Source organism: Portunus trituberculatus, chromosome 21 (assembly GCF_017591435.1).
Source record: "Portunus trituberculatus isolate SZX2019 chromosome 21, ASM1759143v1, whole genome shotgun sequence".
Lineage (NCBI taxonomy): Eukaryota > Metazoa > Arthropoda > Malacostraca > Decapoda > Portunidae > Portunus > Portunus trituberculatus.
Genome location: NC_059275.1, coordinates 251,507 through 274,096, shown reverse-complemented (window position 1 = coordinate 274,096; position 22,590 = coordinate 251,507). Strand labels below are relative to the sequence as shown.

Here is a 22,590-nt window from a genome sequence, read left to right as displayed (position 1 = left end):
CAGTGGGAACTGAATATTATACTTCTCATTTGTAATCATCCTTTATCTAATCACTTATATAGGTACTTGAGGAACCATGATAATAGATCAAAGAAGACCAGTGTATAGGGATGTGCAAACTCCTCACAGTGAGAATTGTGAGACTGCTGGAGCAACACACTTGTGGTCATCTTGCTGCTGAAAGTAGCACTGCCACTTGCTGCTTCATTTAGTGACCTCATTTATAAACAAGGCTCCATTTTATTGTTAGTTATTTTGCTCCTCAATACTTTTTACCTGAAGTTTTATATCAATCTTCTTCAGTTTGAAAATTCATGGTTATGATAATAATGATGTGTATTTAACTTCTGCCCACTTCATCTGTAGAGAGAGAGAGAGAGAGAGAGAGAGAGAGAGAGAGAGAGAGAGAGGTGAGGGGCTTTTTCGTAACTTGGCTTTAATTTCTGGATAGATTTTATCAGTTTAGTGTTGGTGTTATCAGTCATTCTTTTGGCTGGGATGTTGATCTTCAATTTTAGGCTGTATTTAAAATTATATCACTGAGGATATGGAATGCTAACAACCAATATTTCTTCATTAACAGAATAGAATGCTAACAACCAATATTTCTTCATTAACAGACTCACCACAACATACTACAATCCAACAAGAGGCAGGTGTAGCCCAGCTGCTGACAACTGCCAAACCACCACCACCGCCACCACACCACCACCACAAAGATGACTGACAACAGAGTGTATCGCACCCGGACCCTCGGCATCCCAGCAGAAGGTTTGAAGGACCAGTATGCTGATGGTACGGCAGCCAAACTCTGGGAAGTTTACATCGGTGATAAAAACCAGAGGACGCAAGTGTATCGCAACTTTATTGTTCAACTGCTGCGGAAACAGAATTGCCACAACATTCTGGATGTGGCGTGTGGCACTGGGTAAGCATTGAGAGCATGTTACTTGTTATTGTTTATATACTCAACTTCTACACCATATTGGGACCTGGTGGTGGTGGTGGTGGTGGTGGTGGTGGTGGATATATTTGTCTTGGAGGGGAACCATCTCTTGGCCACTTGAGCAAATGAACAAATGTGCTAATCTCTAATAATTTAGAATGTAAGTATGTTACTTTTCTTTTCATCAAATCACATTGCAGTTCAAATTACTCTTAAGATGCATATTTCCAAAGTGACTGTCAAGTTTCTGTACCTGTACTCCCACTCCATTGTTTGTATCTAATAGTGGGTGTTGGTTTCCATACGAACATAAAGAAGGAAAAACTTTTAGTTTTGTATAAATCTCCAAATGGTTTATGTGATTATGGATACATCAGCAGTATCAATATCCTTCTGAAGTCTGAAATCTAACATGAATTTCTAGCTTCCAAACTGCTCTTCTGTGAAGTGTATATTTGAAGGTTATGATTCTCTTTGGTATTTTTACACATTCATTGTTGTGTTGTGACGGATGGCCTCTCATGTGGTGTCTACTGTGATGTATTCTGACTATTGTTTTTGGGAGCTCTTTGTAAGGCAGGAGTGGAGAACCTTTGTCCTGTCAAGCACCACCTGAATATTATTAATGTAGGTTGTGGGCCATAAAAAAAAAACTACTATTTTTCAATATTTTATAACTAAACTTTAATGTGACGGCTGCATCTGCTTTTCTTTGGCGAGGCATGTGATGTCACTTGGTATACTGTTGCTGGTGTTACTTGCAACTGCTTTTCCAGGTTTCCATCTATCAGTCTGGAATGTAGTTTACACTTTGCTAGAGTCAGTTTTGAGAAAACTGCTCACAGCAGTAAGTCATTCCAGACACAGATGCATATTTCAGTGCATGTCTCCCCAAAATAGGAAAATCGCCAGCACTTATGTGTTGTCAGTAGAACTAACTTAATGACATGTAGCCCAATACATAATATGAATATATTACATATTCATGACTCTTATGGTTTTATGAAGTAGCATTTCTTAGCAGTGTTATGGACCTGATCAAATGGCCATGTGGCCCTTATACTGTCTGGAGGCTGGAAGTTCCCACCTTTTCTGTAAGGGATGGTCTTGACTGATGAGCCTCCACTTGCTCTCATTCAAACTCATACATACTTGTCCTCTCCTTCTCTATTCCATCGTATTTCGTGTAACCTTAATCTCATTCATTCAAAACTATCTGCCGTGAAATGGTTATGTTTGAGTGAGTGATATGAGTGAAAGAAGGTGCATAACTGTTATTCATTGATAACTAACCATCATGATTGCAGGGTGGACAGCATAATGCTATTGGAAGAAGGATTTCAGGTAACCAGCGTGGATCTCTCGGACAAGATGCTCAAGTATGCATTGAAGACAAGGTGGCAGCGTAGAAAGGAAACTGCTTTCGACAACTGGGGTGAGAAAGAGGTGGAGCTCCTGTAGTGAGAAAGTGAAAGGATAGGAGAGAGAGAGAGAGAGAGAGAGAGAGAGAGAGAGAGAGAGAGAGAGAAAGAGAGGGAGTTCAACTAATTTCATAATTAAGGCACTCCAACTCCTCAAGCAACTTAGCAAAACTGTATTGACCTTCCTCTCTATCCGTCATCTTGTACCTCTTTATTTTGCTGCCATTTTTTATGAATTGTCAGTTCTGTTTCCTCCTTTCACACAAGACTGTTATTCTGGTGCTATCATGACTGTTGCTTCCACCATTAACCACCATTGTTATGTTTAATTATTACCACCAACCAACTACCATAGATACATCTCTCTCTCCTCCAGTTATTGAAGAAGCCAACTGGCTGACTCTCCCTGACGACATTGAGGGTCAAGGAACATTTGATGCAGTTGTTTGCCTCGGAAATTCTTTTGCTCATTTGCCAGATATCTCAGGAGACCAGTCTGAGCACAGGTGAGAGACAAAGAGAGACAGAGACAGATATGAGTAATAAAGGACAGGCACAGATTCAAATATGAATACGTATTGGTCTGCTCACTTGCCAGATGTCTCAGAAGGAGACCAGTCTGAGATATGGAATGTGAGTAATAAAGGACAGACACAGATTCAAGTAATAATGCTGCTAGTCAGCTCACAAAGCAACCCCTTCCAGACTGGCACTCCGTAACTTTGCTGAGATGGTCAAGCCTGGTGGAATCTTAGTCATTGATCACCGCAACTATGACTACATCATTGACACAGGTTCTGCGCCTTCAAAAAATATCTACTATAATGTTAGTAACCTTACTAGTTATGTGAATTTGGATTTTAATTTTGTATGTGTGTGTGTGTGTTTGTGTTCTTATCTAAATGTATTTTTATAGAATTTTTATAAAATTGTGATATCCCATCTTTTAAAGTTAATTTGTCAAATTTATTTTCAAAGCTGTGAATGCTCCTTACATACATATTTTCATCAGTCAGTATTGTGTGTGTGTGTGTGTGTGTGTGTGTGTGTGTGTGTGTGTGTGTGTGTGTGTGTGTGTATTTACCTAGTTGTATTTACCTAGTTGTAGTTTTACAGGGCCTGGGCTTTATGCTCGTGTGGCCCCGTCTCCATATCTACACTTAACCAATTTTTCTTTTAAACTATGTACACTCTTTGCTGACACCACTTCCTCACTCAAACTGTTCCAAGTCTCAACACATCTTTGCGAGAAACTAAATTTTTTAACATCTCTCAGACATCTTCCCTTCCTCAGTTTCTTACTATGTGATCTTGTGCTTCTAATGTCATATTCTTCTCTCAGGATTAGTTTCTCATTATCCACTTGATCCATTCCGTTAATCAATTTATAAACTTGTATCAGATTCCCTCTCTCTCTTCTCTGATCCAGGGTTGGTAGATCCATAGCCTTTAGTCTCTCCTCATATGTCATCCCTTCAAATTCTGGAACCATTCTTGTAGCCATTTTTGTAGTCTCTCCAATTTTCTTATGTGTTTCTTTTTATGGGAGTCCACACAACTCCTGCATATTCCAATCTAGGTCTTATTTTAGTACTTATCAATTTCTTCATCATTTCTTTGTCCATATAGTGAAATGCTAATCCAATATTCCTTAGCAAATTATACATCTCTCTGAAAATTCTATCAATATGGCTTACCGGTTGATTGTTTTCTTCCATTGTCACTCCCAAGTCCTTTTCCTTTTTACTTTTCTAGTTCTACTCCATCTCCCATCTTATAGATTCCCACTGGTCGTCTTTCACTTTTCCCATTTCCATGACATGGCTTTTGTCCACATTGAATTCCATCTCCCATTTTTTACTCCATTTCCAGATCTTGTTTAAGTCTTCCTGTAGTATTTCACAATCCTCTTTTTGTTTAATGATTCTGCACAGTTTCGCATCGTCCATAAACAGATTTATGTAGCTGTTCACTCCCTCTGGCATGTCATTTATATATACGAGAAAAAGTATTGGTGCCAATACTGACCCTGTGGCACTCCGCTGTCTACTGTTCTCCACTTGGACTTCATATCTTTAACTATCATCCTTATTTCTCTCCCCCTCATCCATCTCAATGTGCTTCCTTTTAAGCCACCCTTCTCCTCTAACTTCCATAGTAATCTTTCATGTGGCACTTTATCAAAGCCTTTTTAAATCTAAATAAATACAGTCAATCCATCCCTCTCTCTCTTGTACTTTATCAACTATTCTAGAGTAGAAACTCAATAAATTTGTTACACATGACCGACCTTTTCTAAAACCAAATTGGCTATTTGATAATAATTTGTTGTCTTCAAGAAACTCAATCCATTGCTTCTTTATTACTTTTCACACATCTTGCATATTACACTAGTTAGTGATACCGGTCTGTAATTTAAAGGTTCTTCCTTCCTTCCGCTCTTATATATGGGAACCACCTCAGCTCTTTTCCACTCCACTGGCACTGTTCCATTTTCTATTGAGCATTTTATGATGTTGTATATTGGACTTGCTAGTTCTTCCCTACATTCTTTCAGTATTCTGCCTGAGACTTCATCCGGTCCCATTGCCTTTTCCTCATCTAGTTCCGTCATCAACTTTTTTATTTCAAGCTTGGTTACTTTAATCTCTTTCATATGGACAGTCTCTCTATTACCCTGTGGTCTTTCAAATTTGGATTCCTTAGTAAAGACCTCATGAAATTTACTATTTAACAGTTCTGCCATACTTTTGGGTCTTCCACCATTCCGTTTCTCTCCTTTTAACCTTTCTATTGTTTCTTTTTGTCTTATTTTTCCATTTATGAATCTGTAGAACAATTTTGGTTGTTCCTTACATTTTCGACAATGTCCTTTTCATAGTTCTTTCTTCTTCCTTTCTCACCTTAGCATATTCATTTCTTGCTGTTTTGAAGTTTTCCTTATTTTCTGGATTTCTGTTTCTTCTCCACCTTTTCCATGCTCCATCTCGTTTCTCCTTTGCCCTAGCACATCTTGCATTAAACCAATCTTTCTTTCCTTCTTCTTTAGGTCTATATTTTGGGACATATTCCTGACCCCAGTTTTGTATATTTCCAAAAATAAGTTATATTTCTCTTGAACCGTTAATGAGTTTTCCATCTCCTCCCAGTTTACGTTTTAAAATAGTTCTTGAGATTCTCAATATCAGCCTTTCTGTAATTTAATCGGTCTCCTTTGTATGATTCATCTCTATCTTCCTTTCCTTCTTCTATATCCATTTCTAATATTACATGGTCACTCTTTCCCAATGGGCACTTATATCTTATATCATCGTTAATTTGTATATCCCTTGTAAAAACTAGGTCCAATCTCGCCGGCTCATCGTTTCCTCTGAATCTTGTGTTTTCCTTTACTCTTTGGACCATCAAATTATCTATCATTAGGTTCAGAAATCTATCTCCCTGGCATCTTCCCCCATACCACTTTCATAATTTTCCCAGTCCACCTCCTTACAGTTGAAATCTCCTACCAATATCACTTTTCTCCTTTCTTTAATGATTCTTGTAAGACTCCTTATTGTGTCATCTATCATGTCTTTATATTCTTGGTTAGTCCATGAGTTTGTTTTGGTGGCACATATGTTCCAATGATTGTTAACTCCTTTTTATTAATATGTATCTTAACATACAGTATTTCTGATTTTCCTTCCCAAACTCCACTTGATTTACCACTATCTCCTTCCTTAACATCATCATGACTCCTCCTCCTCCTTTACCCACTCTGTCTCTCCTCCATATACCTTTTATCTATGTCTATTTTATTGCCTCATTTTTTATCTATGTATACCTTTTATCTATGTCTATTTTTATTGCCTCATTTAACTTTGTTTCACCAGGCATACAATATCTGGTTCTTCTTTCTTTATGTAATCTCTTAATTCTAATTTACTAGATAAAATCCATCTATGTTTGTATACATCATTTTAATCTCTTGTTCTTATCATTTTTAGTTAAACTTGCTCCATTTTTTCTCTTCTTTCTCTTTTATATACCATTTCCTTATCCTGTCTCCTATAATTCTCCAAAAAATGCCTTCTTCTCCTCCTCTGACCTTTCATTATTTTTTCTCTTGCTTCTGCCACCAGTTTGTTATGTCTCTTCCTTTCCTCCTCGTTTCTATTTTTCTATATATATATATATATATATATATATATATATATATATATATATATATATATATATATATATATATATTGTGTGTGTGTATTTACCTAGTTGTATTTACCTAGTTGTAGTTTTACAGGGCCTGGGCTTTATGCTCGTGTGGTCCCGTCTCCATATCTACACTTATCCAATTTTTCTTTAAAACTATGTACACTCTTTGCTGATACCACTTCCTCACTCAAACTGTTCCAAGTCTCAACACATCTTTGCGGAAACTAAATTTTTAACATCTCTCAGACATCGTCCCTTCCTTAGTTTCTTACTATGCGATCTTGTGCTTCTAAAGTCATATTCTTCTCTCAGGATCAGTTTCTCATTATCCACTTCATCCATTCCGTTAATCAATTTATAAACTTGTATCAGATCCTCTCTCTCTTCTCTGCTCCAAGGTTGGTAGATCCATTGCCTTTAGTCTCTCCTCATATGCCATCCCTTTAAATTCTGGAACCATTCTTGTAGCCATTTTTGTAGTCTCTCTAATTTTCTTATGTGTTTCTTTTTGGGAGTCCACACAACTCCTGCATATTCCAATCTAGGTCTTATTTTAGTACTTATCAATTTCTTCATCATTTCCTTGTCCATATAGTGAAATGCTACTCCAATATTCCTTAGCAAATTATCGTCTCTCTGAAAATTCTATCAATATGGCTAACCGGTTGATTATTTTCTTCCATTGTCACTCCCAAGTCCTTTTCCTTTTTACTTTTCTAGTTCTACTCCATCTCCCATCTTATAGATTCCCACTGGTCGTCTTTCACTTTTCCCATTTCCATGACATGGCTTTTGTCCACATTGAATTCCATCTCCCATTTTTGCTCCATTTCCAGATCTTGTTTAAGTCTTCCTGTAGTATTTCACAATCCTCTTTTTGTTTAATGACTCTGCACAGTTTCGCATCGTCCATAAACAGATTTATGTAGCTGTTCACTCCCTCTGGCATGTCATTTATATATACGAGAAAAAGTATTGGTGCCAATACTGACCCTGTGGCACTCCGCTGTCTACTGTTCTCCACTTGGACTTCATATCTTTAACTATCGTCCTTATTTCTCTCCCCTTAAGTAATTCTTCATCCATCTCAATGTGCTTCCTTTTAAGCCACCCTTCTCCTCTAACTTCCATAGTAATCTTTCATGTGGCACTTTATCAAAAGCCTTTTTAGATCTAAATAAATACAGTCAACCCATCCTCTCTCTCTTGTACTTTATCAACTATTCTAGAGTAGAAACTCAATAAATTTGTCACACATGACCGACCTTTTCTAAAACCAAATTGGCTATTTGATAATATTTTGTTGTCTTCAAGAAACTCGATCCATTGCTTCTTTATTACTTTTCACACATCTTGCATATTACACTAGTTAGTGATACCGGTCTGTAATTTAAAGGTTCTTCCTTCCTTCCGCTCTTATATATGGGAACCACCTCAGCTCTTTTCCACTCCACTGGCACTGTTCCATTTTCTATTGAGCATTTTATGATGTTGTATATTGGACTTGCTAGTTCTTCCCTACATTCTTTCAGTATTCTGCCTGAGACTTCATCCGGTCCCATTGCCTTTTCCTCATCCAATTCCGTCATCAACTTTTTATTTCAAGCTTGGTTACTTTAATCTCTTTCATATAGACAGTCTCTCTATTACCCTGTGGTCTTTCAAATTTGGATTCCTTAGTAAAGACCTCATGAAATTTACTATTTAACAGTTCTGCCATACTTTTGGGTCTTCCACCATTCCGTTTCTCCTTTTAACCTTTCTATTGTTTCTTTTTGTCTTATTTTTCCATTTATGAATCTGTAGAACAATTTTGGTTGTTCCTTACATTTTCGACAATGTCCTTTTCATAGTTCTTTTCTTCTTCCTTTCTCACCTTAGCATATTCATTTCTTGCTGTTTTGAAGTTTTCCTTATTTTCTGGATTTCTGTTTCTTCTCCACCTTTTCCATGCTCCATCTCGTTTCTCCTTTGCCCTAGCACATCTTGCATTAAACCAATCTTTCTTTCCTTCTTCTTTAGGTCTATATTTGGAACATATTCCCTGACCCCAGTTTTGTATATTTCCAAAAATAAGTTATATTTCTCTTGAACCGTTAATGAGTTTTCCATCTCCTCCCAGTTTACGTTTTAAAATAGTTCTTGAGATTCTCAATATCAGCCTTTCTGTAATTTAATCGGTCTCCTTTGTATGATTCATCTCTATCTTCCTTTCCTTCTTCTATATCCATCTCTAATATTACATGGTCACTCTTTCCCAATGGGCACTTGTATCTTATATCATCGTTAATTGGTATATCCCTTGTAAAAACTAGGTCTAATCTTGCCGGCTCATCGTTTCCTCTGAATCTTGTGTTTTCCTTTACTCTTTGGACCATCAAATTATCTATCATTAGGTTCAGGAATCTATCTCCCCAGGCATCTTCCCCCATACCACTTTCATAATTTTCCCAGTCTACCTCCTTACAGTTGAAATCTCCTATCAATATCACTTTTCTCCTTTCCTTAATGATTCTTGTAAGACTCCTTATTGTGTCATCTATCATGTCTCTATATTCTTGGTTAGTCCATGAGTTTGTTTTGGTGGCACATATGTTCCAATGATTGTTAACTCCTTTTGTTAATATGCATCTTAACATACAGTATTTCTGATTTTCCTTCCCCAAACTCCACTTGATTTACCACTATCTCCTTCCTTAACATCATCATGACTCCTCCTCCTCCTTTACCCACTCTCTCTCCTCCATATATTATACCTTTTATCTATGTCTATTTTATTGCCTCATTTAACTTTGTTTCCACCAGGCATACAATATCTGGTTCTTCTTTCTTTATGTAATCTCTTAATTCTAATTTACTAGATAAAATCCATCTATGTTTGTATACATCATTTTAATCTCTTGTTCTTATCATTTTAGTTAAACTTGCTCCATTCTTTTCTCTTCTTTCTCTTTTATATACCATTTCCTTATCCTGTCTCCTATAATTCTCCAAAAAATGCCTTCTTCTCCTCCTCTGACCTTTCATTATTTTTTCTCTTGCTTCTGCCACCAGTTCATTGTGTCTCTTCCTTTCCTCCTCGTTTCTATTTTTCTTTATATATATATCTTTGCAACCTTCTGTTTCTCTGAGTTTCGTTTTCTATATAGTACTTCTTCTGCTGCTGCTTGTGATTTTAGTAATATCTTAATTGGTCTCACTGTTCCTTCTTGATATGGTCCCATTCTATGGATTTCTTCTACTTCTCTTCTAAGTTCTGTCTATCCTCGTCATTCAGATGTTTTAGTAGGTCTTTTACTGATTTCATTTTTTTTTTTTTGTGTGTGTGTGTGTGTGTGTGTGTGTGTGTGTGTGTATTTACCTAATTGTATTTACCTAATTGTAACATACGGGAAAAGAGCTATGCTCGTGTTGTCCCGTCTCCATATCTATTAATGTCCAGCTTTTCTTAAAATCATGAATATTCCTTGCGTTGACCACTTCACGTCTAAACTATTCCATGCTTCCACCCTTCTATGAGGAAGCTATATTTTTCACATCTCTCCTATAAGTGGCCATTTTAGTTTTTCCCATGCCCTCTCGACATTCTTTCATTCCACATACACAGATCTTCCCTATCCATTTTTCCATGCCAATCATCACTCTGTATATTGCTATCAGGTCTCCCCTTTCTCTTCTGTTTTCCAGGGTGGAAGTTGCATTCTTTTCAGTCTGTCTTCATAAGTCAAATCTCTTAAGTCAGGCACCATTTTGTTGCAGCCCTCTGTACTTTCTCTAGTTTCCTTATGTGTTTCTTTAAGTTCAGCCCACTGTATTGTTGCATATTCAAGCCTCGGTCTTATTATTGCAGTAATTATTTTCTTCATCATTTCTTCATCTAAATATCTGACGCCACTCTTATGTTCCTCAATAAGTTCAATACTTCTCCAATTATTTTGTTTATATGTCTCTCTGGTGTGTGTGTGTGTGTGTGTGTGTGTGTGTATTTACCTAATTGTATTTACCTAATTGTAACATACGGAAAAGAGCTATGCTCGTGTTGTCCCGTCTCCATATCTACTAATGTCCAGCTTTTCTTAAAATCATGAATATTCCTTGCGTTGACCACTTCCACGTCTAAACTATTCCATGCTTCCACCCTTCTATGAGGAAGCTATATTTTTCACATCTCTCCTATAAGTGGCCATTTTAGTTTTTCCCATGCCCTCTCGACATTCTTTCATTCCACATACACAGATCTTCCCTATCCATTTTTCCATGCCAATCATCACTCTGTATATTGCTATCAGGTCTCCCCTTTCTCTTCTGTTTTCCAGGGTTGGAAGTTGCATTCTTTTCAGTCTGTCTTCATAAGTCAAATCTCTTAAGTCAGGCACCATTTTTGTTGCAGCCCTCTGTACTTTCTCTAGTTTCCTTATGTGTTTCTTTAAGTTCGGAGCCCACTGTATTGTTGCATATTCAAGCCTCGGTCTTATCATTGCAGTAATTATTTTCTTCATCATTTCTTCATCTAAATATCTGACGCCACTCTTATGTTCCTCAATAAGTTCAATACTTCTCCAATTATTTTGTTTATATGTCTCTCTGGCGATAGGTCATTGGTAATTGTCACCCCAAGGTCTTTTCTTCATGACTGGTTTTATGTCTTCATTTCCTATCTTGTACATACTCCTGATTCTTCTTTCACTCTTGCCAAACTCTATTTTCTTGCATTTTGTCGTGTTGAACTCCATTTGCCATGTACAGCTCCATTTCCATATTCTGTCCAAGTCTTCCTGGAGTAGTTCGCAATCTTTGTCACATCTCACTTTTCTTAACAATTTTGCATCGTCTGCAAATAGGCTCACATAACTGGACACCCCATCCACCATGTCATTTATGTAGACTGCGAACATTACTGGTGCCAACACTGATCCCTGTGGAACTCCACTCTCCACCAAGCCCCATTCTGATGGTCTGTCCTTAATTATTGTTCTCATTTCTCTTCCTACCAAAAGTCTTCCATCCATTTTAGTAAACTGCCATGCACTCCTCCTACCATTTCAAGTTTCCAGATCAGTCTCGGTGTGGTACCTTATCAAAGGCCTTTTTAAATCCAGATATATTCCATCAGCCCAACCATCTCTTTCCTGTATTACATCTATCACCCTCGAATAGTAACATATCAGGTTTGTCGTGCATGAACGCCCTTTTCTAAAACCAAATTGACACTCACAAAGTATGTCATTTTCTCCAAGAAGTCTGTCCATCTATTCTTCACCACCCTCTCACACATCTTAGCTACCACACTTGTAAGTGACACTGGTCTATAGTTCAATGGGTCTCTCTTGTTACCTGATTTATAGATTGGGACAATGTTAGCTCTTTTCCAGTCTTGGGGCACTACACCTTCCCTTAATGAGGCATCAATTACTTCACAAACTTTTCTGCCAGTTGCTCCTGCATTCTCTTAAAATCCATCCTGATACCCCATCAGGTCCCACAGCTTTTCTCACTTCTAAACTCCCCATCATATTCTTGATCTCCTCCACAGTTACTTGAAACTCCTTCATAATCCCTTTCTGTTCCATTACCAGTGGTTTGTCAAAAGCAGTCTCCTTTGTGAATACCTTCCGAAAGCATCCATTCATAGCCTCTGCCATTTCCTGGGATCTTCACTGCATACTCCATTTACTTCTAAACTTTCAATACTTTCTCTATTTTTGATGTTGTTGTTCACATGTCTGTAAAAAGCCTTGGTTGGTCTTTACATTTATCAATTATATCCTTTTCTTGTTTCTTTCTTTCTTCTCTTCTAATCAACACATATTCATTTCTTGCTCTTTTGTAACTTTCCACTGCTTAATCCGTCTTTTCCTTCTCCACCTCTTCCATGCATCCTCTTTTCTTGTTCTAGCCTTTTCACATCTATCGTTAAACCAGTCCTGCTTTCCAACTTCTCTATGTTGTCTTATTGGTACAAATTTTTCTCACCTTCTTTGTATATTTTTATAAATTCCTTCCACTTTTCATTTGCTCCTTAGCACTCTTGAATTTCATCAATTTGTCTCTTGAAAGAATTTCTTTAGGTTTCCAAAATCTGTCTTGGCATAATTCCATCTTCCCACTTTATATTCTTCATTTCTTCTAGATTTCTCTTCATCTATCACCTTGAACTCCAAAACTGCATGATCACTCTTTGCTAAAGGGCACTCCACCCTCATCTCCTCAATGACCATTGGCTCTGTACTAAAGACCAAGTCCAGTCTTGACGATGCTCCCTCTCCTCCAAACCTAGTATCTTCTTTGACCCACTGAGTTAACACATTTTCCATTGCCAGTGTCAATAGTGTATTTTCCCATGTTGTCTCTGATCCTTCCATTGACCAGTCCTCCCAACACACCTCTTTACAATTAAAATCTCCCATCATTATAGTTCGTTCACAGCCACCCAACATTTCTTCCAGACATGTTCCTGTATATCTTATCATTTCTTCATATTCCTGTACTGACCATGCATTTGTCTTAGGTGGTACGTACACCACTATGTAGTGCCTCTTTTTCCTTCATTAGTTTCTGCTCTGATCTTTAGCACTTCTGCCTTTCCCATACCTTCTTTCACTTGATCCACCTTTATATCTTTTTAACCAGCAACATCACTCCTCCTCCCATCTTACCTACTCTATTTCTTTTCCAAACATTATATTTCCTTCTCCAACCATCATCAGGTCTTCTCCTCTCTCAGTTTTGTTTCAGTAAGACCCACAATATCTGGGTTCTTGTCCCTCAAGTAATCGTTGAGTTCTAAAATCCCGATATCACTCCATTTATGTTGGAATACATTACATTCCGCTCATATGTGTGTGTGTGTGTGTGTGTGTGTATTCACCTAGTTGTATTCACCTAGTTGTAATTTTACAGGGCCTGGGTATCATACTGTGGTCCTGTCTCCATATCTACACACATCCAACTTTCCTTTAAAACTATGCACACTCCTCGCTGACACCACCTCCTCACTCAAACCATTCCACACCTCCACACATCTTTGTGGGAAACTATATTTCTTCACATCCTTCAAGCATATTCCCTTGGCTATCTTTTTACTATGCGATCTTGTAGTTCTATTTAAGTTTTCCTCTCTCAACATCATTTGCTCATTATCCACTTCATCCAGTCCGTTCAACAGTTTATAAACCTGTATTAAATCTCCTCTTTCTCTTCTTTGTTCCAAGGTAAGCAAATTCATTTCTTTTAATCTCTCCTCATAGGTCATTTCTGCCAATTCCGGAACCATTTTGTTGCCATTCTCTGCAATCTCTCCAACTTCCTTATATGCTTCTTTTTATAAGGGGACCAAACCACTCCAGCATATTCCAATCTTGGTCTAATTACCATACTAATTAATTTCTTCATCATATCTTTATCCATATAATGGAAGGCTAATCCAATATTTTTATCAAATTATACGTTTCTCCAAACATCTTATCAATATGAGCCTCAAACTGCCCATGGTCTTGTATTATCACTCCCAAATCCTTTTCCTTTTCCACCTTTTCAACACTACTTCTTCACCCATCTTATATGACCCTCTTGGCCGTCTTCCACTCTTCCCATCTCCATCACATGACTTTTGCTCAGATTAAATTCCATTTCCCACCTCTTGCTCCACTCCCAAATCTTATCCAGATCTGCCTGTAAAATTTCACAATCTTCTTCACTCTTCACACACCTACACAACTTCGCATCATCCGCAAACAAATTAATATAACTGTTTACTCCTCTGGCATGTCATTAATATATACAAGGAAAAGTATTGGTGCCAGCACTGAGCCTTGTGGGACTCCACTCTCCACCACCAACCAGTCCGACTTTGCATCCCTTATTACCGTTCTCATCTCCCTCCATCTCAAGTAGTTTTCCATCCACTTTAACACTTTTCCTTTCAGTCCTCCATAAATCTCTAATTTCCATAACAGTCTCATGTGAGGTACCTTGTCAAAAGCTTTCTTTAAATCCAAATATACACAGTCCATCCATCCCTCTCTCTCTTGTATTTTGTCAACCACTCTTGAATAAAAGCTCAGTAGATTTGTTACACATGACCTCCCTTTCCTAAAGCCAAATTGATGATCCGATAATAACTTATGATCCTCCAGGAACCGTATCCTATATTTCTTTATCACCCTCTCACAAATCTTACCAACCACACTTGTTAGAGACACAGGTCTATAGTTAAGAGGCTCTTCCTTACTGCCTCCCTTATAAATTGGCACCACTTCATCTCTTTTCCACTCTACTGGTCCTTCCCCTGTTTCTAATGAGCACCTTATAATATCATATAATGGATCAATCAATTCTTCTCTTTGTGTGTTTGTGTATGTGTGTGTGTGTTTGTGTGTATTTACCTAGTTGTAGTTTTACACGGCCTGGGCTTTACGCTTGTGTGGCCCCGTCTCCATATATACAGTTATCCAATTTTTCTTGAAAACACTCGTTGCTGACACCACTTCTTCACTCAAACTGTTCCACGTCTCAACACATCTGTGTGGGAAACTATATTTTCTAACATCTCTCAGACATCTTCCCTTTCTCAGCTTTTTACTATGAGATCTTGTGCTTTGAATGTCATATTCTTCTCTCAGGATCAGTTTCTCATTATCCACTTGGTCCATTCCGTTGATCAATTTATAAACTTGTATCAGATCCTCTCTCCTTCTCTGTTCCAGGGTTGGTAGATCCATAGCCTTTAGTCTCTCCTCATATGTCATCCCTTCAAATTCTGGAACCATTCTTGTAGCCATTTTTTGTAGTCTCTCCAACTTCCTTATGTGTTTCTTTTTATGAGGGGTCCACACTACTCCTGCATATTCCAATCTGGGTCTTATTATAGTACTTATCAATTTCTTCATCATTTCTTTATCCATGTATTGAAATGCTACTCCTATATTCTTTAGCAAATTATATGTCTCTCTGAAAATTCTATCAATATGGGTTACCAGTTGATTGTTTTCTTCCATTGTCACTCCTAAGTCCTTTTCCTTTTTTACTTTCTCTAGTTCTATTCCATCTCCCATCTTATAGACTCCCACGTGTCGTCTTTCACTCTTTCCCATTTCCATAACATGGCTTTTGTCCACATTGAATTCCATTTCCCACCTCTTACTCCATTTCCAGATCTTATTTAGGTCTTCCTGCAGTATTTCACAATCCTCTTTTTGCTTTATAACTCTGCACAGTTTCGTATCATCCGCGAACAGATTTATGTAGCTATTCACTCGTTCTGGCATGTCATTAACCCTTATATTCCCATCATATGAGCTTCATCAGTCTCTCACTGATCTTCCTGTAATCAAGAATTTTCACCTCATGTTTGAGTTCCATCTTTCTCATCAGATCTAGTATATCTTTTCTTTTTTCACCTGTAGTGTTGCCACTAGCTCTGTGTATTTTAACTGCTATTCTCCCATTCTGAGGACACACTTCAACCCTAGCGACCCGCCTTCACCCTGAGAACTTGATATGAAAGAATCTCTCTCTCTCTCTCTCTCTCTCTCTCTCTCTCTCTCTCTCTCTCTCTCTCTCTCTCTCTCTCTCTTCTTCTCTCTCTCTCTTCTCTCTCTCTCTCTCTCTCTCTCTCTCTTCAAGTGTATTTCTCCATAAGAGAAGAGAGATTGTGTGTGTGTTTCACAGTGTCATTGCTCACCACTGTTTCTGTGACCATCACATCAGGAGGAATCCTTGATCAATAACTAAACTTTCAGAGGTCCCATTGAAAGTACATCATTGTATTCAGAATAACAAAGAGAAAATAATTATTAGTATTCAAACAGTCTTCTGACAATTTTTAGGTTTACCATTTTTACCCGTCATGGGATATTGGAAAATAGTTTAATCACCAACATTTTATATATGAAAAGTATTTCTAATACTGATCCCAGCAGCACTCCGCTTTCTACTGCTCTCCACTTGGACTTCTTATCTTTAACTACCCTCCTTATTTCTCTCCCCCTCAAATAACTTTCCATCCATCTCAATGATCTTCCTTTTAAGCCACCCTTTCCCTATAACTTCCACAGTAATCTTGCATGTGGCACTTTGTCAAATGTCTTTTTTAAATCCAAGTAAATACAGTCAACCCATCCCTCTCTCTCTTGTACTCTATCAACTATTCTAGAGTAGAAACTCAGTAAATTAGTTACATACGACCGTCTTTTTCTAAAACCAAATTGGTTATTTGATATTAATTTGTTGTCTTCAAGGAACTCGATCCATTGTTTCTTTATTATTCTTTCACACATCTTGCATATTACACTAGTTAGTGATACCGGTCTGTAATTTAAAGGTTCTTCCTATGTGTGTTTCACTGTTTGATCTGCTGCTGTCTCTGACGAGACAGCCAGACATTACCCTAAGGAACGAGCTCAGAGCTCATTATTTCCGATCTTCGGATAGGCCTGAGACCAGGCACACACCACACACCGGGACAACAAGGTCACAACTCCTCGATTTACATCCCGTACCTACTCACTGCTAGGTGAACAGGGGCTACACGTGAAAGGAGACACACCCAAATATCTCCACCCGGCCAGGGAATCGAACCCCGGTCCTCTGGCTTGTGAAGCCAGTGCTCTAACCACTGAGCTACCGGGCGTGTGTGTGTGTATGTCTGTGTGTGCGTGTGTGTGTGTGTATTTACCTATTTGTATTTACCTTTTTGTGTATTACAGGGGCCGAGCTAAACTCTGTGTCCTGTCTCCTTGTCCATTCCTGTCATATCTCTCTTTCATCTGATTGACACACACCACGTCAATGACATCACTGCTCAGTTTATTCCACTTATCAATGCTACGATGCGGGAAACTGTATTTTCTCACGTCATTTAGACAGATGTCTTTTATTAGCTTTTTTCCATGTCCTCGGTGCTGATTACTTGTGGTCACCTTTATCAACTCTCTGTCCAGTATGTCAATCTTGTTCACCAATTTATACATAGTTATCATGTCTCCTCTTGTTCTTCTCTCTTCTAATGTGGTCAGCTCCAGCTTCCTCAGTCTTTCCTCATAGTCTAACTCCCTGAGTCTTGGTACCATCCTTGTTGCCAGCCTCTGTACCCTTTCTATCTTCTTCACATTTTTCTTCATATGCAGTGACCAGACACAAGCTGCATATTCTAACTGGGGTCTTATTAAGGTACATAATATCTTCCTCATCATTCCTTCATCTAGGTAGTGGAACGCAAGGCCAATATTTTGAAGCATGTTATATGTTTTCCCAAAAATCTTGTTAATGTGTTTCTCCGATGACAAAGTGTTTTGCAGTTACTCCTAAGTCTTTCTCCTCATTGGTCTCTTTAATTTTCTCATCACCCAGCCTGTAATCCTAGTTTGGTCTGTATCTACTTCTTCCCATTTTCATAACATGGGTCTTGTCTATATTAAATTCCATCTGCCACTCCTTACTCCACTCATATATTTTATCAAGATCTTCCTGTAACTTGTTACAATCTTCCACATTCTTTACTCTCCTCATAATTTTAGTATTGTCCGCAAACATGTTCATATAACTGTCAATTCCTACTGGCATATCATTAACATAAATCAAAAACATGATGGGACCAAGCACTGACCCTTGTGGAACTCCACTGGTTACCTTCTTCCACTTGGACTTCCTTCCTCTCACCACTGTTCTCATTTCTCTTCCCACTAAGTAATTTTCCATCCATTTTGCTAGTTTATCATTTACTTCTCCAATCTTCTTTAGTTTCCACATCAGTCTATTGTGTGGTACTTTATCAAAGGCCTTTCTCAAGTCCAGGTAGATAGCATCCCCCCATCCCTCTCTATGTTGTAGTATGTCAGTCACTCTTGAATAAAAACATAATAAATTGATACGCACAATCTTCCTTTTCTGAAACCAAACTGTCTTTCACTTAGAATGTTTTCACTTTCTAGATACTCACTCCACTTAGCTTTAATTACTTCTTCACATACCTTGCACAATATACTAGTTAACGATACTGGTCTATAATTTAGTGGTTCCATCCTACTACCATTCTTATATATAGGCACAATGTCAGCTCTTTTCCACTCTTTCGGGACTAATCCTGTTCGTATGGAGGTTTCCACAATATCAAATACGGGGGTTCAACAATTGATCCTTACATTCATTTAGCAACCTCCCAGATATGCCATCAGGCCCCATTGATTTATTAATATCCAGATTGCTTATAATTTTCCTTACATCTTCCTTAGTAACCATGATGTCCTGCATTTGCCTTATTTCTGTAGGCCTTCCTCCCATAAAATGCTCCTCCTTTGTAAACACTTTGCAAAAGTTGTCGTTCAAAATTTCAGCTATATCTCCAGCATCCTCATATACTTCTTCGCCATTTTTTACCTTTACTATTTTCTCCCTTATATTTAGTTTTCCATTTATGAATTTGTAAAACATTTTTGGGTCACTATCACAGTTTTCCACCACCCTCTGTTCATATTCCTTCTGTGCTGTTCTCCTTACTTCAACATATGTATTCCTTGCTGTTTTGTAAACTTCTCTTGATAATACATCACTGTTTTTCTTAAGTTTCTTCCATGCCTTTTCTTTGTTCTTTTTGCTTCTTCACAATTTCTATTAAACCACTGTTTATTATTTAAAGTCTTCTTTCTGTAATATGGCACAAAGTTTTTCACAGCAGAGTTATACAAATCCATAAATTTATCGTATTTCAATTGCATATCCCTTTCCTGGTATACCACGGACCAGTCAGTTTCATTAAAGAACTCCCTTATATGGTTATAATTTGCCCTAGTATAATTTAATTTTTCCTCCTCGTTCCACAATCTTATTCGTGCTTAATTCGTATCCAGCTCAAAGCTTAGGACATCATGATCGCTTCTCCCAAGGGACATTTATGTTCAATTTCCTCTTTTAGAGATGCCCTGGTAAATACCAAATCCAACCTTGCTGCAACATCTTGTCCCCTGCACCTTGTTGGTGATCTCACCCACTGTGTCATCAAGTTATTTGTTGCTACCTTTAACAATTCCTCTGCCCACTCACCACCGTTCACCACTTGTAGTCTTCCACACTATTTCTTTACAATTAAAGTCTCCGACTATCATCACTCTATCCTTTCTGATGAGTTCTTGCTTCATTCTGTCTAGAGTATTTCTCATCACCATTTGGTACTGTTCATATTCCCAAGCACTGGTTCTGGGTGGTATGTATACTGTTATAATATTAATGTCCCTCTTGCCATCTATTATAAGCATACTTATCACTTCCTCATTTCTCTTACTATAGTTCACCTCCTTCACTATCAGATCTTCCTTAATAAGAACCATTATACCACCACCTCCTTTATTTTTTCTATCATTTCTCCATACTTTGTAGTGTTTTACAACAAACCAGTCTAGCTTTATTTTGGGCCTTAGTTTTGTTTCCACTACACACATTATGTCCGGTTCGTTATTTCTTAGGTAATCCATACATTCTAGCCTCTTAGACAGAAATCCATCTATATTCATGTAAGTCACTTGTATTCCATTCCTAGTCTCTTTCTTCCATGTAATGTCTATTCCGCCTGTTTTATCCACCACTTCTTTAGCCTCCCATTTCTCATCCTCCAAAAAAACTTGGTCTTTTCCTCCTCTGTTCTTTCGTCATTCCTCTCTTTCACTTCAGTTACAAGCTCTTTAATTTTCATTCGCTCATCCTGTGACATATTTCTTCTTATGTAAATTGTTTTGGTTTCCTCAGAGTCGTTAAGTTTCCAAGCCCTCCTCAGCAAGGCTTCAGCTGCCACCTGAGACTTTAATTTCAACTTTTATGGTCTATTCTTGCCTTCCTCAAAAGTTCCCAATCTCACACTTTCTTCTACCTCATCATATAGGTCCTCTTCCTCCACAGAGATCTTATTCAGTAAAGACTTAATCCTGTCATTTTCCTTATCCCTCCTATCCTGCCAGTTTCTGTTAGTTTCCTCCCTCAATCCTGTTATGATCACACATTTTTTTCTTTTCAGCAATATCTCTCACCACATACTCATTTTTCTTTAGTGCATTTACCATTTCACTCTGCGTAATCACTTTATTTTCTTCTTCCTGCTTTTTCATTATCTCCCTAAAGGACCTTTGTATCTCCTGATGTTCATGGTTCACTTCTTTTATCCTGGCATCAATTAGATTAAGGCATTCCTCCTTCCTCAAGTCCCCTTCCGATATTTTCATCTTCATTTCTAGGAGTTTAGCCTTCATCTCTTCACATTGTTTCCTTAGTTGCTGGTTTTCTTTCTCCATCTCTACTTTTTCCTTCAATAGCTCTTTATTCGTTATCGTTAACAAATAGATCTCTTTTTTGAACGAATCATTCTCGGCTATAACTCTATCCAGTTTTTCTTCTATGGACAAAATGTTTAGGAACTTACTTTCCAGTGCGTGGATTCTTGCATCCATATCTAATTTCTCCAGTCCTCTTGGAGTAGTTACAAAACCTTAAAAATCCTTAGGTTGTCTAGGGGTAGCCGCCATGTTTGCTATCGTCAGCTGATTACGGCCAAAACAATCACCGCCCACACTCTCCTCTCAGGGACCACTCTCCATATCCCTCACTTTCAACACTATGCAACAGTAGGACATCAACAGGACACTAACTCAGAGGTACCCGGGCCCTGTAACACCATAAGTATTTTCACTTCTTCCCGTCCACAGCTGGAGATGAGCTGTCCTCTCTCAGCGACAACGAGTGTGTGTGTGTGTGTGTGTGTGTGTGTGTGTGTGTGTGTGTGTGTGTGTGTGTGTATTTACCTAATTGTATTTACCTAATTGTAACATACGGGAAAAGAGCTATGCTCGTGTTGTCCCGTCTCCATATCTATTAATGTCCAGCTTTTTCTTAAAATCATGAATATTCCTTGCGTTGACCACTTCCACGTCTAAACTATTCCATGCTTCCACCCTTCTATGAGGAAGCTATATTTTTCACATCTCTCCTATAAGTGGCCATTTTAGTTTTTCCCATGCCCTCTCGACATTCTTCCATTCCACATACACAGATCTTCCCTATCCATTTTTTCCATGCCAATCATCACTCTGTATATTGCTATCAGGTCTCCCTTTCTCTTCTGTTTTCCAGGGTTGGAAGTTGCATTCTTTTCAGTCTGTCTTCATAAGTCAAATCTCTTAAGTCAGGCACCATTTTGTTGCAGCCCTCTGTACTTTCTCTAGTTTCCTTATGTGTTTCTTTAAGTTGAGCCCACTGTATTGTTGCATATTCAAGCCTCGGTCTTATCATTGCAGTAATTATTTTCTTCATCATTTCTTCATCTAGATATCTGAACGCCACTCTTATGTTCCTCAATAAGTTCAATACTTCTCCAATTATTTTGTTTATATGTCTCTCTGGCGATAGGTCATTGGTAATTGTCACCCCAAGGTCTTTTTCTTCATGACTGGTTTTATGTCTTCATTTCCTATCTTGTACATACTCCTGATTCTTCTTTCACTCTTGCCAAACTCTATTTTCTTGCATTTTGTCGTGTTGAACTCCATTTGCCATGTACAGCTCCATTTCCATATTCTGTCCAAGTCTTCCTGGAGTAGTTCGCAATCTTTGTCACATCTCACTTTTCGTAACAATTTTGCATCGTCTGCAAATAGGCTCACATAACTGGACACCCCATCCACCATGTCATTTATGTAGACTGCGAACATTACTGGTGCCAACACTGATCCCTGTGGAACTCCACTCTCCACCAATCCCCATTCTGATGGTCTGTCCTTAATTATTGTTCTCATTTCTCTTCCTACCAAAAGTCTTCCATCCATTTTAGTAAACTGCCATGCACTCCTCCTACCATTTCAAGTTTCCAGATCAGTCTCTGGTGTGGTACCTTATCAAAGGCCTTTTTTAAATCCAGATATATTCCATCAGCCCAACCATCTCTTTCCTGTATTACATCTATCACCCTCGAATAGTAACATATCAGGTTTGTCGTGCATGAACGCCCTTTCCTAAAACCAAATTGACACTCACAAAGTATGTCATTTTTCT

The 22,590-nt window shown here is 38.1% G+C and overlaps 1 protein-coding gene across 4 annotated transcripts in view; it reads left to right on the top strand.

The window, feature by feature from the left end:
* Positions 1-22,590, top strand: part of LOC123507075 (glycine N-methyltransferase-like) — a 45,330-nt gene that overhangs the window by 5,602 nt on the left and 17,138 nt on the right. For 2 of the 4 annotated variants that reach the window (XR_006675580.1, XM_045259628.1), the window contains exons 1-5: positions 86-245; positions 621-928; positions 2,254-2,381; positions 2,744-2,873; positions 3,073-3,193. Coding sequence is in view for 3 of the 4 variants with exons in the window: in XM_045259628.1 (XP_045115563.1) it covers positions 720-928; positions 2,254-2,381; positions 2,744-2,873; positions 3,073-3,193 (588 nt within the window). In the remaining variant the exon portion in view is untranslated. Of the gene's footprint in view, positions 1-85; positions 246-279; positions 411-620; positions 929-2,253; positions 2,382-2,743; positions 2,874-3,072; positions 3,194-22,590 lie in introns of those variants that run through there. The other 2 variants (XM_045259630.1, XM_045259627.1) reach the window with 2 other exon arrangements.